At 49.2% G+C, this 16354-nt stretch overlaps 1 protein-coding gene across 2 annotated transcripts in view; it reads right to left on the bottom strand.

The window, feature by feature from the left end:
• ELP1 (elongator acetyltransferase complex subunit 1) overlaps window positions 1–16354 on the bottom strand; it is a 106612-nt gene that overhangs the window by 8896 nt on the left and 81362 nt on the right. For both annotated transcript variants that reach the window (XM_084628036.1, XM_084628037.1), the window contains exons 26-32: window positions 15757–15880; window positions 12355–12452; window positions 11348–11549; window positions 8696–8757; window positions 7911–7973; window positions 7743–7803; window positions 6218–6331 (exon numbers count right to left, since the gene is read on the bottom strand). In XM_084628036.1, the coding sequence (XP_084484162.1) occupies window positions 6218–6331; window positions 7743–7803; window positions 7911–7973; window positions 8696–8757; window positions 11348–11549; window positions 12355–12452; window positions 15757–15880 (724 nt within the window). The remainder of the gene's footprint in view (window positions 1–6217; window positions 6332–7742; window positions 7804–7910; window positions 7974–8695; window positions 8758–11347; window positions 11550–12354; window positions 12453–15756; window positions 15881–16354) is intronic.

Here is a 16354-nt window from a genome sequence, read left to right as displayed (position 1 = left end):
GAAGACAGAAATTTTGAGTTCTCACTCATGGTGCTGATGCAAGTTCCCGCTCAGGGAGTCTGCAATTGTATTCTGAAGCCTGGTAGAACTCTCAATGGCTGATCTATCTGACAGGAAAAGCATAAGTTCCAATTTTAGCAATTCTACACATAAGGAATGGGAACTTGCTCTTGCTTTGTTGGTTGATATGACACATTTCTGCCCTGTTGTCCAACATTATCCTAACAAAGTGGCCCTGTATGTCGTGAAGGAAGTGTTGATAAGCATAGCAGATGGCTCTCGGTTCAAAGGATGTTGATGTGAAACAATCTCTTGTGAGGACCACCTGCCCTGAGCTGTGGCCCCCCAACCCAAGAGAGAGGAGCTCACGGTGAGGATTTTTGGGGGTGGAGAGTGTGAAATGGGGTTCCCTTGCAGCGGGCCCTTCCACCAGCTGAGCGCCCAGCATTCAGGGGTCCTGTTAAGCATTTGGAGAGACCGTGCCTGTGCCACATCTGAAGGCACCTGAAGCACGGTCTTGCATGAGATGCGACAAACATGGAGGCCAACACATGGCCTAGGAGTTGTAAGGAGGTCCTTGCAGCTGCTTGCAGACTGCCTTGTAGTATACAGTTTAAACTGGACATGGGGGAGAATCTTTTTTTGGAGGTCTCTGGCAGCTAGGGATTCTGGCTCCAATGCAGTATATTCTCTAGACTGGAGTCGGCGTAGATTTCTTCAGATGGATACAAAGACCCAGGAAATGAAATGGGGGTAGTGCCTTTGAGGTTGCTGACTGGCCCCTAGAAGGGATGGACCCCGAGAAGCCAGACATCCAAGTATGGGACTTCTGCGATGATCCCCTGACGTAGATGGGCTGCTGCCACCAAGCGGACCTTTGTAAAGGCCCCAAAGGGGAGGACTCAGTACTGGTAATGATCTGAGTCTATCTGGAAATGTAGAAAATGCTTGTGGATCACTACAAGAAAGTAGGTGTCCTGGAGACTGAGGATGACGAACCAGTCCTCCAGATCTGGGGATAGAATTATGGTGGCTAGCGTCACCATCCTGAAGTACTATGAAAGTACACAGGTATTCAATTTTCTGAGACCAAGTATTAGTCTTCACCATCCGCCCCACTGGGAACTTGGAAATAGTTGGAATAGAACTACTGGAATAGAACTGAAACTCAGGGGAACTGGCTTGATTGCCTCCAAGAACAGGAGAGATTGGACCTCCTGCTTTAAGAACCCCTTATGAGAAGGGTTCCTGAAGAGGAACGGGGCAGGGGATCGAATATTCCACATCAACCACCTCTAGATTCCATTTTTCTGATGTGATGTGCTTCCAGGCAGACAGGAAGTGGGATAATTAGTCTCCAAAAGGGGGATGGATGGTAGAATGTACAGCAGAGGATCTGGGGAAACAGGCTGCTCAATTCTCTTGACCACACTGTCTGTTAGAAGGAGGTGCCGATTGGTAGTGGTAGAGGGGGTGGTCCCCTTTTGTGAGGTTTGGATCTCCCCCTCAAAGGCTCCAAAGGCCTGTTGTGGGTGGTACTAGAACTGTCTGGAAGGTTGTGTGTTTGAGATCTGCTAAAATGTCTTTTTGTTGCAAGCACATAAATTCCCAGTGACTGCAGGGTTGCACTTGAATCCTTAAGGGTATGCAGTGAAGAGTCTGTTCTCCACGCTGAAGAGCTTGGGCTGTTCTAATGGAAAGTCTTCAACAGGACTGTGACCAGTAGGTCCGTATCGGGTCTGCTGGGAGCGTAAACTGATGCCAGCCACGTCTGCAGGGGTCTGAGGCGTAGATGTGTGTGCTGGACCACGTCAGTACATGCTGCAATGTGGCCTAGCAGCTTGAGGCATACTCAGGCACTTGTGAGTGGGTGTGCCCTGACGTGCACGAGGAGGTCCAACATGGCTCAGAATTGGGACTCTGGCAGGAAGGGCCTGGCCTGGGTGGAGTCGAGTACTGCTCCTCTAAACTCTATCCACTGAACAGGGGTCAGAGTTCATTTCTGCTTGTTTATAAGCAAGCCCAGACCCCGACAGGTGGACCGCACTAAATTGAGGCTGTGCTGAACCTGGGCTTGTGACCTGCCTCTAACAAGCCAGTTGTCGAGGTGTGGGTAGATCTACCTCAACGTCTCAGGAAAGCGGCCACTACTGCCATATACTTCATGAAGCCCCTCAGAGCATACGAAAGGCAGAAGGGCAGCGCCATGAATGGTTAATGGCCCGCTATGAATCAGAGGAATCTCCTGTGCCCATGGGCCCCGGACAATAGAAATATGGAAGTAGGCATCCTTTAAGTCGAGGACAGCATACCAGTCTCCTGAATCCAGAGAGCAGATGGAGACCAAGTCGTCCATGTGGAACTTCAACTTCTTGAGATATTTGTTGAGGCCACACTAGTCTAGGATGGATCTGAGGCGCCCTTTGGGATAGGAAATATCAGGAATAAAACCTCTTTCCCCTCATATGTTGAGGAACTTCCTCTATGGCCCCTACGCGTAGGAGGGTTTCCATCTCCTGGATGAGGAGATGCTCATGAGACGGGTCCCTGAAGAGGGACGGGGAGTGGGAGTGAGGGATGGAGAAAAACTGCAGGGTGTAACCAGCTGTTACGGTGTTGAGCACTCAACGGTCCAAGGTCACCTGGATCGATACAGTGAGGAAAGGAGACAAATAGTTCAGAAACAAATGGGGGGATGGATCCTGAGGCCAGACTGGAACACTGTCCTCGGCGTACTCTCCAAATACCTGCCATGGGCCAGCTGGGTGATGCGTGGGACCTAACAGGGCAGCCAAGGAGGATGGGGTGGGTCAGTAAGGTTTAAAGCCTGTCTCTTTTCTTGTAGGAGCTCTGCCATGGTGGACCCGAAAATCTAGGCGGTGGAGGTAGCCAGAAATGTTTCCTCGAGGCCTTCGGTGTGTACAGGCTCAAGGACCAAAAAGTGTGGCACTGTAATCTTTCAGGCCATGCGGCCTGGTATATGTCTGCTCTGAAAGTACAGCGTTGCCCTCAAATGGGAGGTCCTGAATAGATTGCTGCACCTTCTGAGATGGCCCCGAGGATGGCAGCCACGAACTGCATCGCATGGACACATTGGAGGCCATAGATCTGGCCGCTGAATTGATCACATCCAACGCTACCTGGAGAGGGGCTTTGGCAACTGGCTTGCTCTTCTCCAAGATGGATGCAAACTCTTGTCTGAGCTCCTGTGGCAGGGAGTCCTTAAATTTAGCCGTGGAGTCCCAGATATTTTAATTAAGGCTGTGAATCATTCACAGAGATCACAGAAAGTCACGGATCTCCAAGAATTTTGCAGTGCTGGTGCAGGGAAGCCCAGGGCCCAGCAGCCCCAGGAACCAGTGGCAGCAGTGGGGGCCCCCGGCCATCACCTCCATATTGGTTCACATAACAAAATTTATGTGGCAGGGGTGGAGATGAGGGGTTCGGAGTGTGGGAGGGGGCTCAGGGCCAGGGATGAGGGGTTTGTGGTGTAGGCTGCCCCAGGGCTGCAGTGAGGAAAGAGGACTCCCCCCAGCCCCCTCTTGCTACAGCAGTTTGGGGCCGGGGGAGAGGCGCCTCTCCCCTGCCACTCCAGTGGGGCTAGGCTAGCCGAGTGAGGGGCGCATCTCCTCTGGCCGAGGCAGGTCCGTGCTGGGGCTGGCGGGGAGGGGCGCCTCTCCTTGCTGCCACAGGTCTGCGCTGGAGCCGGCAGGGAGAGGCATCTCTCCCTGCCGCAGCCCTGAGCCCCAGTGCAGGGCTTAATAGGCAGCTGCGTGGCCACACAGCTTAGAGGGAATTTAAGTCGCAGCCTCCTACTATCAGCTCTGATGGGGGGCCGGGGAGCGGTGCCAAGATGGCAGAGAGTGACACGGAATCAGGGATCAAGGCATTGGAGACCCGTGCCAAGGGGTGGTGATTGGTGCTGCAGCGTCAGCAACCGGCGCTGAGAAGAGGACGACCAGTACCAGAGAGACGTCGCTGGGGCTGTGGTGTTGTCAACTGGTGCCGGGACTCTGAGGACCGGCATCAGCCAAGCAACCACTGCAGTGGGCCCATGGGTGGCTTCCCTTTGGAAGGGGGTGCCTTCACTGACTATGCAGCTGAAGGCAAGACCTGCGGTGTGGGTGGCACTGGTAGAGCCAAGAGGTCCCTGGCCGCCTGAAACGCCTCCGACGTTGAAAGCACCACCAGGAACAAGGGTCCCCTACCGCTCCTGGGAGTCAGAGGTGGTTCCCTTACTGGGCTTGGAGCCCTGATGGAGAGGCTGCCTCTTGCCACTCTAAAGAGGGCAAATGGCCCGATATGGGTCCTGTGCCTGCCACCCCTTCTTTGTCTTTCTTCAACACAGGGAAACGTCCTCGATCTGTGCGCTGCTTCCTCTGCTGCTTGCTCGGCGACAGTGACGGTGAACAGTCCTGAGGTGAGCCTGGGGCCAGTGGAGCACGCTGTACCAACATCCATGTGCTCGGTGCCGAGTCAGAGTGGGATGAGTCTGAGGATGGTCTAAGTGCTGCCTTCATCAGCAAGGCTTTTGGATGGATCTCTCTGTCCTGTGTGTCCTCGGCCTGAAGCCCTTACAAATTTCTGCACTTGTCTTTGATGTGCGTCTGCCCCAGACACTTTAAACGGCTTGCGTGGGGGTTGCTGACTGGCACAGACTTGTGCCAGGCAGAACAGTTTGAAGCCAGGGGAACAGAGCATGCCCCATCCCTCGGACAATGTCCTGAAGGGACTACTAACTAGCTGAACTTAACTAACTGTTAACACTAAGAAATAACTACGTACAAGAACTGCAGAAGAAAAACCACTAGGCGCACTTGCTATCGTAAGGGAGAAAGGCATTCCAGCAACCGTCATGGGCAGTAAGGAGGAACTGAGAGTGTGCACGGATAGTAATAAGGAACGGAGGGAGCCTCATATAACAGCACATGAGTGCAGGGCTCCAGGGGGCGCCAGAGCTGGCCCTATGGATTCTTCCAAGGCAAAAATCTCTGGTAGCCATGCATGTGGTGGGCACGCACACACCTAACATGAGCAAGCACTTGAAGAATAAATGGACATGCAGTCTCTCTGCCTCAATCTCTGAGAAGGTATTAAGAGGCAGCTGAGGCACACTTCCTTATCTGCCCTCATCTGGGAGCACCAGGAGTTGCACTGCACAGAGCGGACACTGCTTTACAGTCTCCAGTCGAGGGTTCATAGGGACACAGATTTTAAGAAAGAGGAGTAGGAGCTTTCTTTTAAAATAATCCCCCTGGGCTTTCCTGAACTGGCAAAAGGGGAGTGAGCCAGAAACCTCACCTCTAACAGGTACTCTACAATGCAGCATGTGTGCAGATTATGACTAAACCCCAGCGTGGAAAGGAAAACATGGTCCCTTTCTTGGGGGCTTTTCGATATATGTGGAAGTGTTTAACTCAGGAAAGTTACCACACTGACAGCTCTATAGAAGAAAAAATTTAAATTTTAAAGCAGGAAATGCAAAGATTTCACACAAAGTGAATGAAATCAACAGATCACATTCTAATTCTCTGCCTCTTGTAAAAAATTTTTGTAAGAAATATAAAACCAGAAGGCCCCTCTCACAAGCTACAGCAGACCCCAGCAACAGCCATTTACATTAGGGCACAAGGAGAGCACAGGAAGACTGTTCGGCTTAGAAAAGAGATCATTAAGGGGGGATATAATAGAGGTCTACAAAATCATGAATGATGCAGACAAAGCGAACAAGTGTTATTTACTCCTTCGTGTAACACAGGAGTCAGGAGTCACCCAATGAAATTAATAGGCCGCAGGTTTAAAACAAAAGGAAGTATTTCTTCACACAACACACGGTCAACTTTTTAACTCGTTGCCAGGGGGTGCTGTGAAGGCCAAAAATATAACTAGGTTCAAAAAGAACTAGATAAGGTCACGGAGGATAAGTCCATCAATGGCTATTAGTCAAGATGGGCAGGGACACAGCCCCTTGGCTCTGCGTATATAAGCCTCTGACTACCGGAAGCCGGGAGTCGATAATTGCCCTGTACTGTTCACTCCCTCTGAAGCACCTGGTACTGGCCACTGTCAGAAGACGGGATACTGGGCTAAAGGGACCATTGATCTGACCCACTACGGCCATTCTTATGTTCCTATGAGGAAACCACTTCTTTGGTGTTTTCAGGAATTTATTAAGATACCGGTAGTTATTGACACCTGCATTGGTTCAGAAACGTACCCAGTAGCCCTTGGCGGGCCTGCTCCTTCAGCTCTCGAACCACCAGGAGGCGCTTTCTGTGGCGAGTGAACGTTGTTTTCTGAGACTCCAGAAACACCAAATAATTTCTCTGGGCTGCATGAGAGAGCAGATGGTGCAGAAAGGCCAGGAAGGTGTTAGGTTCAGACCAAAGATAAATAAGCACATTCTAAAATTTAAAAGCCTTTTCCAAATTCCCTTTGGAAGCAGTGATAGGGCCAACACGTGTTTGTATTGTTAACATGTATTGTGTTAGTTTTATGAAGCCTAGGAGCCCAGCACAGTGGGGGCAGAACTGTTCAGGAATCACATAGGGTGGATGGAAATTCAAAGCTCAAAAAAAGCCAACAGGAGCTTAAAGGTAGGCTGCTAAATCCAGAGTGCCAAAGGCAGCCAAGTGCCTAGCCTGGGTTTTAGAAGCCTAACTTGAAGCTCTTGTTTGTAAGGCTCGTGGCCACAGTACTAGTGACCCTTCTTCTATTCCGCTTTCATTAAGATGGTTCAGGAGAACAGAGCACCCAACTCCCAGCCCCAACACCAAGAGAAGGAGAATTCTCCAGCTATATCAGCCCAGCCTTCCTTTAGCCCTCAAAGCAGGAGAAGGAAGGCTAAGCCACCCTGAAACTCCTCCACAGAGGAGCTCCATATACACACACTTTCCCTGCACACAGCTCTGTCTATGCACTTCCTTTACTAACCAACAATATTCCTATTTTCCAGCCTGACTCTCCCCCATTCACATAAATCTCATCACGCAACACTGATGTCTGAGCAAATTTTGCCACTGATCTCAAGGAGGGTAAGATTGAGTAAAAAATGCTTGTCACGTTGCTGCATGCTAAGCTGTGCTGAGGAGAGTCAGATGTGAGTATGTAACCCACATACCTCCTGGGTGTGGTGCCCTGTCCCATCTAGTGGCACCAAGACCACTTGGAGAGAGCAATATTAAGGAGTCTGCTCTACAGCCTTAGCTAAGGGCCATGTGGCTTTTAGCTCTTGCAGTAGAGGCTCATGTATTTAGCTCCAGAGGTCCCAGGTTCAATCCTGTCTGCCGACAACCATGGTTTGTTGGTGTGACAAGTGGGGGCTCGTCCGGGATTTCAACTGGGAAGTCTCTGAAGCTCAGGATGTGCTTCCTCAGCTAGGAGAAGTATGTAACCCACACACCTCCTGGGTGTGGTGCTCTGTCCCATCTAGTGGCATTGACACCACTTGGAGAGAGATATTAATGAGTCTGCTACAGCCTTAGCTAAGGCACACCTGGCTTTTAGCTCATGCAGTAGAGGCTCATGTATTTAGCTCCGGAGGTCCCAGGTTTGATCCTGCCCACTGACGACCAGGGTCTGTCAGTGTTACAAACAGCCATCCACTTGTAACTAGGCAGAGCCAATGAACAACCTTCCAAACATCTTCTGATGCCAGGTCTCACCACATTCCCTAGGACTCCATTACAAACAAGCAGAGAGCCCTCCACATGGAGGACTCCTCACAACAGTAAGAGACTCACCTTCTAGGATAGCAGGTTTGAAGCTGGTCTCCAGAATGTCTAGTCTGCCGTATTTGTGAATCTGGGGAGAGAGCAAGGTGAGGAAGTGGAGAGTTCTCTCAGGAGACAGACCACACACAGTCTCACACTAGGAACTCTCTAGGCGTTAGTACTTTGGAATGCCCTTACTAGTCTCAAGGCTTCTTCCCAGATGGTCCCTTCCAAGAGCAGGAGCACAGCCTCTTCATAGTCCTGGGGAAAGGAGACCAAGTATGCAATGGTTACTGTCCTACAATCAGGCGTTACCTCTGGCACGGGGCACTGGGCTCCTGGATTGCACCCTCTCAAGCACAGTCCCCATCACAACTGTACTGCAGTCAGTGCCAGGAAATCCTGCCTGAAGCCAATCTACATATTTTCAGCATAAGGACATCTTAACCCCAAGCTTTGTTGATTTTCTCCTCCACTATCCTCCCTGCCATCCCAAAACCTAGCCCGTCAATGCCAGGGCCAGCATCACTCCTGGGCAGCCACTCACTCCACAGGCATGTGAGAAGAAAGCCTGGCTTCAAGTTCCTTACAGCAGAGGGCAAAAATCAAGTCTACTTAAGTGTTTGTACAAGCGCGGTTTAAACTGCAACACATCCAGTGCCAGTATTCTTCAATAGCTATCGCTGCAGCAGGCACGGACATGCTCCTTTCAGGACTCTTGGCAGCCAACTGAAATTTATTAAACCCAGCTCGACCATACCACTGACAAGTCCCCTCCATAAACACTTGGGACCACACAACAGGCTTTGTTGTCCTGTCCTATAGCTTCTGCTTAGCTTCTATTCATCCCCAGGCCGGTTAATCTTTTTGTCAGAGGTGCCAAACAGATGGAGTCTACATGACAGTGAGGGGACATAAGCCCTGGGTCGAGAGATCAGTATGAGGGCAGGCAGACGGGAGGGTGTCACCAGGGTGCACGGTACCTGTGCATACTGCTCCAGGAGTATGGCTGCCTCAGCATGTTTCTTCTGTTCACCTAGTTTTCCTACAAGAGAAGGACAGAATTAAGCATTTCAGGAATAGCTGGAGTTTGGGTCCAGACAAGAGACCTGATCTAAAAGTGGAGGATGCCCACCACTGGGGCTAATGAAACCGCAGTGTCAGTCTGTAGCATCCATGAGCCCACTAATACTAATTCCTCTGGCTGGCTGAAGGAAGCCTGTTTGCATCCATCTTCCCTATGCCTAGGGGAGAGAGAGACAGGAGTGAGAGAGAGAGAGAGCATGCGGGCGTGTAAGTAATAGCAAATGGAGGTTTCCTTTATTTAAACTTGAGCCAGACCTTACAGATCTTGCTCATGCAGAACTTGCCCCAGCCTTCCCACTGCCAGCATGAGGTCTGCAGGAACAGTCATCCCTTCTCTGCTCAAGGAGCGCTCATCTCTCAAACCAGAAATGGGTGTAAAGGAGAGAAAGGAAAGGCAGCTGTGCCATGAAAATTCCCCAGCAGCTTCGCCATATATCTTCCTACTGTATTTTCCACTCCATGCATCTGATGAAGTGGGTTTTAGCCCACGAAAGCTTATGCCCAAATAAATTTGTTAGTCTCTAAGGTGCCACAAGTACTCCTTGTTCTTTTTGTACATGACAAGAGAATCCAGAGAGCCCAACTGAGACTGGGGCCCCATGATGTCTGGCGCTTCACAAACAGCCTGCAGTCTGCACAGACAAAGAGAGGGAAAAGAAATGAAAGAGACGAGAAACGACTTCCCCAGGCTCACCCAGCAGGGCAGGGCAGGGACCAGAACCCAGGTCTCCTGACTCCCAGCCTGCTGCCCTGACCCCTGGGTCCCAGTGCTGCACTATCCAGGTAAGCTTTTTAGAAAGCTGTTTTAAAACCAACAGCTTCTAATAAGAGTCAGATTTTTAAAGCCCAAAGGGGCCACTGTGATCATCCTGCCTGCCCTTCCGTGTAACTCAGGCCATAGGACTTCCCTGAATTAATTCCTTAATTAATTCCTAACTGAACTAGAGCATCTCTTTTAGAAAAGCTCTTGGTTTAAAGCTGCCAGCAATGGAACACTCAGCACGACTTTTGGTAAGGAGGTCAGATTGGATGATGACAGTGGTCCTGTTTGGCATTGAATCTATGAAAAAAATTGTTCCAATGGTTAATTCCCCTCACTGCTCACAATTTATGCCTTACTTCCCATCTAGCTTTGTCCAGCTCCATCTTCCCACCACTGGATCTATCAGACCTCTGTTTGCTGGACTGAACAGCCCGCCCCCTCACAATCCTCTTCCCTATGTAGGGAGCTGCATTAAGTCACCATTTAAGTTACAGGAATAACAACCAATGAGAAAGCGGGCACACAGGAGCCAAGGGCTTCCGGCAAACCAGCAGGGAGGAGGGTGCACCAGAGCCATGCCGCCCTGCTGGGGCCAACCCCACTGTATCCCAACACACTGAGTTACATTTACCTGCCCTGGAGGAGGGTGGGGTCTGCAAGGGAGTCACTTTGGTCACATTGTGAGTGGGGACTGGGGGGAGCAGATTGTACAGGGATTATTAAACCCACTGATGTGTTATTGGGTCAATTTTTAGAACAGTGGTCCCAAAATTTTTGAGGGACCCTTACCCCTGTCCATGCCCCCCTCTGGCCCCCCCGAGCCGGGAGCAGGGCCATGGCTGGGGGCAGAGACATGGACAGGGGTAAGGGAGCCGAGGGTGGGGCCACAGCTGGGAGTGGGGCTGCGGCTGTGGTCGGAGCCGCAACCAGGCTGCGGTGGGAGCCGGCAGCTGGGCCCGTGGCCTGGTGAGGCTCCTCTCCCAACCTTGCCCCGGCCTTCAGCTCCAGGCCAGGAACAGAGCCATGGGCAGTGGCCAAGGCTAGGGGTTGGTGTGGGGCCGGGACTGGGAATGGGGCCAGGAGCTGTGGAGGCAGCTGGGCGCAGGACCAGAGCAGGGCTGGATGGGGCTCCGCCCCCCGCCCATAAGGCTGGCTCAGGCCCCACTGCAACCCTCCCCCCCAACGTTCTTCTACACCTCACTTGGGGGGCACGCCCCACACTGTGGGGACCTCTGTTCTAGAACAAGCAAATACGCTTCCTTCCACAGCCTTTCCTCTCACAAGCAGTCCTGTACGTGGGGATAGTGCTGAGCCACACAAGAGCTCTGCCCAGTGCCACTAGGCCTGGACGAGACACAGGGCTTCGCTGTTACAGAACGGTGTGAAAACTAAGTGGTTTTGGCAAAGTGTGTCAGAAGAGAAGCTCAACACACCTCCACCAGAGGAGGATGCAGAAGACAGCTCGCTGGAACGGTTTGCTTCAGGCTAGTAGAGTATTTAAGAGTATTCCCCCTTGATGGTCCTGGCTCATGCAATGAATTACATGCCTCCTAGGCAGCTAAGCACACCAGGCCTGGGTAAGGATGCTGTGGCATGGCATGGTGCACCTCTTAGCAATATTTCAGCCCTATGCTCAGTCCTTTTTCCCTGAGGGTTTTGGCTGCTGAAAAACCTAGGCTTTTGCTGCAAAAAGAACCTGACATTCCCAGTGAAGGGTCAGAAAGTTCCACACTGAACCAATGACTACAGATGGCCACCTGTGTGATGTGCACCCAACAACTCTTACCTGCCAGGCTCCTTGCAAGGCCAGCCAGCTGATCTGCCGTGTAACCAAGCCGAGAGGCCATGCAAAGGGCCAGCTGCCAGCTGCCACTGCTCAGAAAGGCATCGAGGGCTCTCTCAAATGCACCGCAGCGGGCAAAGATCAGTCCAGCCTGCTCATACAGATGCTTCTGGTTCAAGTGCTCCCCAAAGGCACTGCCGACAGCCTGCGAGAGTCAGACCAAACAACAACAATGGAATCACCAGCAGGCCTGAAGGAAGAGGAGCCAAGGAAATTGGTCCTGGTTTAGCTAACCGTAGCCAGCTGGCTCCCGGTCAGAGCCTCAGGGCTTAGAGACTGCCCTGACCAACGTCCCAGGGCACAAGCACACACAAGCGCTGTCTCTCTCTCTCTCACACGTGACGAGAGCTCACAGGCATGCACACATGCATATTGCTTTGCACCTCCTGGGTCTGGATAGGTTCTCAGGGCAGCTGCCATGCAGGCAGTGTGAAGCCCACCATGGCAAGGTCCCATGAGGCCAAGGCCTGGGTTTGGTTGCAGGGCAGCAGTTCTCTCGCTGCTGAGGATTTCTGCCCATAATAGGTCAGTTATTGCACAAGCTGCAAGGTGACTTCAGAAGGGCAATGGGGAGATCTCTCAGGGAACACATGCGGGAGGGTGGGGTGGGGGGGGTGAAGGAACAGCAGTGCTGCACAGGATTGGGACCTGAGCAGCAGCTCTTGCCCCTGCCCCAAAATAAGGGGGATGGGGAGCATTGCAGACACTTCTCATTAATAACATCCCCTCCCCTACCCACCGAGCAGCAGTAAGAGCAGCTGCCGTTCACCATTAAACAAACAAAAAAAAACCCCAAAAAAATCAAACAAAAAAAGAGTTTGGAAGTGCAGTGCAAAGAACAGGAGTTCCTGCTTTCAAGCATTCCATATTAACCCCTTGCAGCCAACAGGGGCCAGCCTTTCATGAGCACAGCAGACCCACTCCCTAGGTTCACAGCGCGTGTCACACACCTTGTGTTCTGGAGTATCAGGTGGATACAACTTCAGGGCTTCGTTATACAACTTCTGATCCTTCACCAAGTTCAGAAATTCAGAGAAGTGCTCTGGACCTGAGGGAAACAATTCACTGTCCTCCGGTGGTACAGACACAGCATGGCAGGGTCATGACTCTCACCAGCTCACTTGCACTGCAGGAAAGGCTGGCTGGTTGAGCTGTGGGGCCTGGCACAACTTACCAACTACACCGGTGATACTCAGACTGGGGCTTGCGATACACAAGGGGCTCTTTGCAACACACAATACTAGAACACTGTGCAATTTAATTATTAACCCATCAGGATGCTTTTACCATGGTATTAACTAGGCCTGTCAAAAAATTAATCACACAATTAAAAAAATTAATCACAATTAATCGCACTGTTAAACAATAATAGAATACCATGTATTTAAATATTTTTTGAGTTTTCTACATTTTCAAATATACTGATTTCAATGACAACACAGAATACAAAGTGCACAGTGTTCACTCTATATTTATTTTTGATTACAAGTATTAGCACTGTAAAAAAACCAAAAGAAAGAGTGATTCAATTCACCTCACACAAATACTGTAGTGCAATCTCTTGATCATGAAAGTTGAATTTACAAATGTAAAATTACGTACAAAAAATGCATTTAAAATGTAAAATTTTAGACCCTGCAAGTCCACTCAATTCTACTTTTTGTTCACCCAATCACTCAAACAAGTTTGCTTACATTTGCAGGAGATAATGCTGCCCGCTGCTTGTTTACAACATCACCTGAAAGTGAGAACAGGCATTCTCACGGCACTGTTGTAGCCAGCGTCGCAAGATATTTACATGCCAGATGTGCTAAAGATTCGTATGTCCCTTCATGCTTCAACCACCATTCCAGACGACATGCTTCCATGCTGATGACGGGTTCTGCTCGATAACAATCCAAAGCAGTATGGACCAAGGCATGTTCATTTTCATTATGAGAGTCAGATGCCCCCAGCAGAAGACTGATTTTTTTTTTTGGTGGTTCAGGCTCTGTAGTTTCCGCATTGGAGTGCTGCTCTTTTAAGACTTCTGAAAGCATGCTCCACACCTCGTCCCTCTCAGATTTTGGAAGGCACTTCAGATTCTTAAACCTTGGGTCGAGTGCTGTAGCTATCTTTACAAATCTCATATTGGTACTGTGGCAGAGTTCCGACCTTGTCCCCATGAGTCCCGCACTTCCAGGCAGTTTATGCTAGCCCCAGAGGCTCACTGCGACGCTCCATGTAGCCCTTCTCTGTCTAGGGCCAGGGTTACAGTCTACTGAGCCCTTTTCATCATAAGCCAGCAAGGAGGTTGGTGAGAGAACTCCCACAGTCTCTGTTGTCCCTATGGGCTTATTCCTGAACAGTTTAGCCTCCTGTCCTGACAAGGGCCTGTCTTCCCCTTCCAAGAGGTGTTTCTGTAGTGGCGGGTTGGGGGAAACCTGGGCTTGTCCTCTACTCCAGGTTCCGGCCTAGGGACCCTAACGGCAGCAGCTGTTAGCAGCCGACCTTTCACTGCCAGAGTTGCTACATTTCCCTGGGCCACTTCCCCACAGCTCTCCCGCTTCTCTCTCTTAATGCCATCTTCACCCTTACCATATGGCTCCCTTTCCAGCGGCTTGAGGTTGTCTTCATTACCCAGCCCTTCAGCAGCACTTCCTCTCCTCTGGCTCCCCTCGGCCTGACAGGAGTGAGCCCTTTTAGAGTATCAGAGGGGCCTTAATTAGAGTCAGGTGTTCACATTAGCTTAATGGCCTCACCTGACTCTCTGCAGGTTAATTGGAGTCAGGTGTTCTCATTAGCCTGGAGCAGCCCCTGCTCTGGTCAGTCAGGGAACAGAAAATTACTTATCCAGTGGCCAGTATATCTGCCTTCTACTCTACTGTACCCAACGGGCCTAGGTCTATCACAGTACCTTCTTTGCATTTTGTGACATCTGCAGTGAAATTGTTCTTGAAATGAACAACATGTGCTGGGTCATCATTCAAGACTGCTGTAACATGAAATATATGGCATAATGTGGGTAAAACAGAGCTGGGGACATACAATTCTCCCTCAAGGAATTCAGTCACAAATTTAATTAACACATTTTTTTAATGAGCTTCATCAGCATGGAAGCATGTCCTCTGGAATGGTGGCCAAAGCATGAAGGGGAATATGAATGTTTAGCATATCTGGCACATAAATACCTTGCAGTGGCAGTTACAAAAGTGCCATGCAAATGCCTGTTCTCATTTTGTGGTGACATTGTAAATAAGAAGTGGGCAGCATTATCTCCTGTCAATGTAAACAAACTTGTTTGTCTTAGCGATTGGCTGAACAAGAAGTAGGACTGAGTGGACTTCTAGGCTCTGAAGTTGTACATTGTTTTGTTTTTGAGTGCAGTTATGTAACAAAAAAAAAATCTACATTTGTAAGTTGCACTTTTACAACAAAAGAGATTGCACTCCAATACTTTTATGAGGTGAACTGAAACATACTATTTCTTTTATCATTTTTGCAGTGGAAATATTTGTAATAAAAAAACATACACTTTGATTTCAATTACAACACAGAATACAATGTATATATGAAAACGTAGAAAAAATCCAAAATATTAATAAGGTTCAATTAGTATTCTATTAACAGTGCAATTAATTTTTTTAATCACGATTAGTTTTTTTGAGTTAATCGCATGAGTTAACTGCGATTAATTGACAGCCCTAGTATTAACCAATTGTAGTTCATAAAATAGTAATACTTGCTCAGTCATTTTGCTGTAAGAAATACATACAAGTTAAATATGTCCTCGGTACTACTGTTTAAATATGAATCTACAGAACTACAGTAAATGAACAAAGAGTTCACATTCCTGTGCTGATCACTGATTTGGCTCCTGAACCACTAAGATCCGAGTATCACCGAGCTACAGCTTAGCTTCTGTAGGACAGGGGATGCAGGCCTGGACCCACCACAGCCTTTTGTCATAGGAGCCAGGATTGTTTCCTGGCCACAACCTGAACAACAATGAAGCGATCTGAGCCATTCAGGATGCAGGAACTAATGACCGTGCCATTATTTCAGCCACACAATGCCATCTCTGCATGCCCACAACAAAACAGAGCCTAACGATCAACTTGCTTCCTTTACAAGCCACTTTTACGACAGAACTTGTACTTCAGCAAAGGAGCCCTTCATAAAAAGTGTCTTTCCAAAGCAAGGTATAAAATCAAGTAATGAAGTTAAACCGTGCAACAGCAACAAAGCGAAACAAGGATCCCACACTGACTTTCTGGGACACTCATTTTCTTTTTACCCTATTCTGTAGAAGGAAGTGAAATGCTAGAACAGAGAATCATGTCCCAGAGACACAATACGTGCAGGGCACTTACCACATTTGCTGAGGTGGCAGAGTGCCTTCTTGTACCTTTTCAGATATTTGTCTATAGTGTAGTGTTGATAGTTGGTTTCCATTTTCCGGAGGGTGTTTAAGAATGGCAGGTACTCCTTAGGGTCCTGAAAAGCACATCAGATAACTGCATTGCCCCTTATATGTCAAACTGCTCAGTCAAATAATATCCTGGCAACTGCATCTCTCCCAACATGCAGCCCATAATCAGCAAGGAAAGCTGGAACTACCAATCAAATCTGCTAGCTGGAGAGTTACTAAATATCACTCCCTCTGGATGGTTTACAGCAGTGGCTCTCAACCTTTCCAGACTATTGAACCCCTTTCAAGAGTCTGATTTGTCTTGCGTACCCCCAAGTTTCAGCTCAACTTAAAAACGACTTGCTTACAAGATCAGACATAAAAATACAAAAATGTCACAGCACACTAGTACTGAAAAATGGCTTACTTTCTCATTTTTACCATATAATTATAGAATAAATTGACTGTAATATAAATATTGTATTTACATTTCAGTATATAGAGCAGTATAAACAAGTCATTGTCTACATGAAATGTTAGTTTGCACTGACTTTGCTAAT

Source organism: Lepidochelys olivacea (genome assembly GCF_965140295.1).
Source record: "Lepidochelys olivacea isolate rLepOli2 genome assembly, chromosome: 5".
Classification (NCBI taxonomy): Eukaryota; Metazoa; Chordata; order Testudines; family Cheloniidae; genus Lepidochelys; species Lepidochelys olivacea.
Note: the sequence above shows the minus strand (reverse complement) of the source record. Positions and strands in the feature narration are given on the sequence as shown.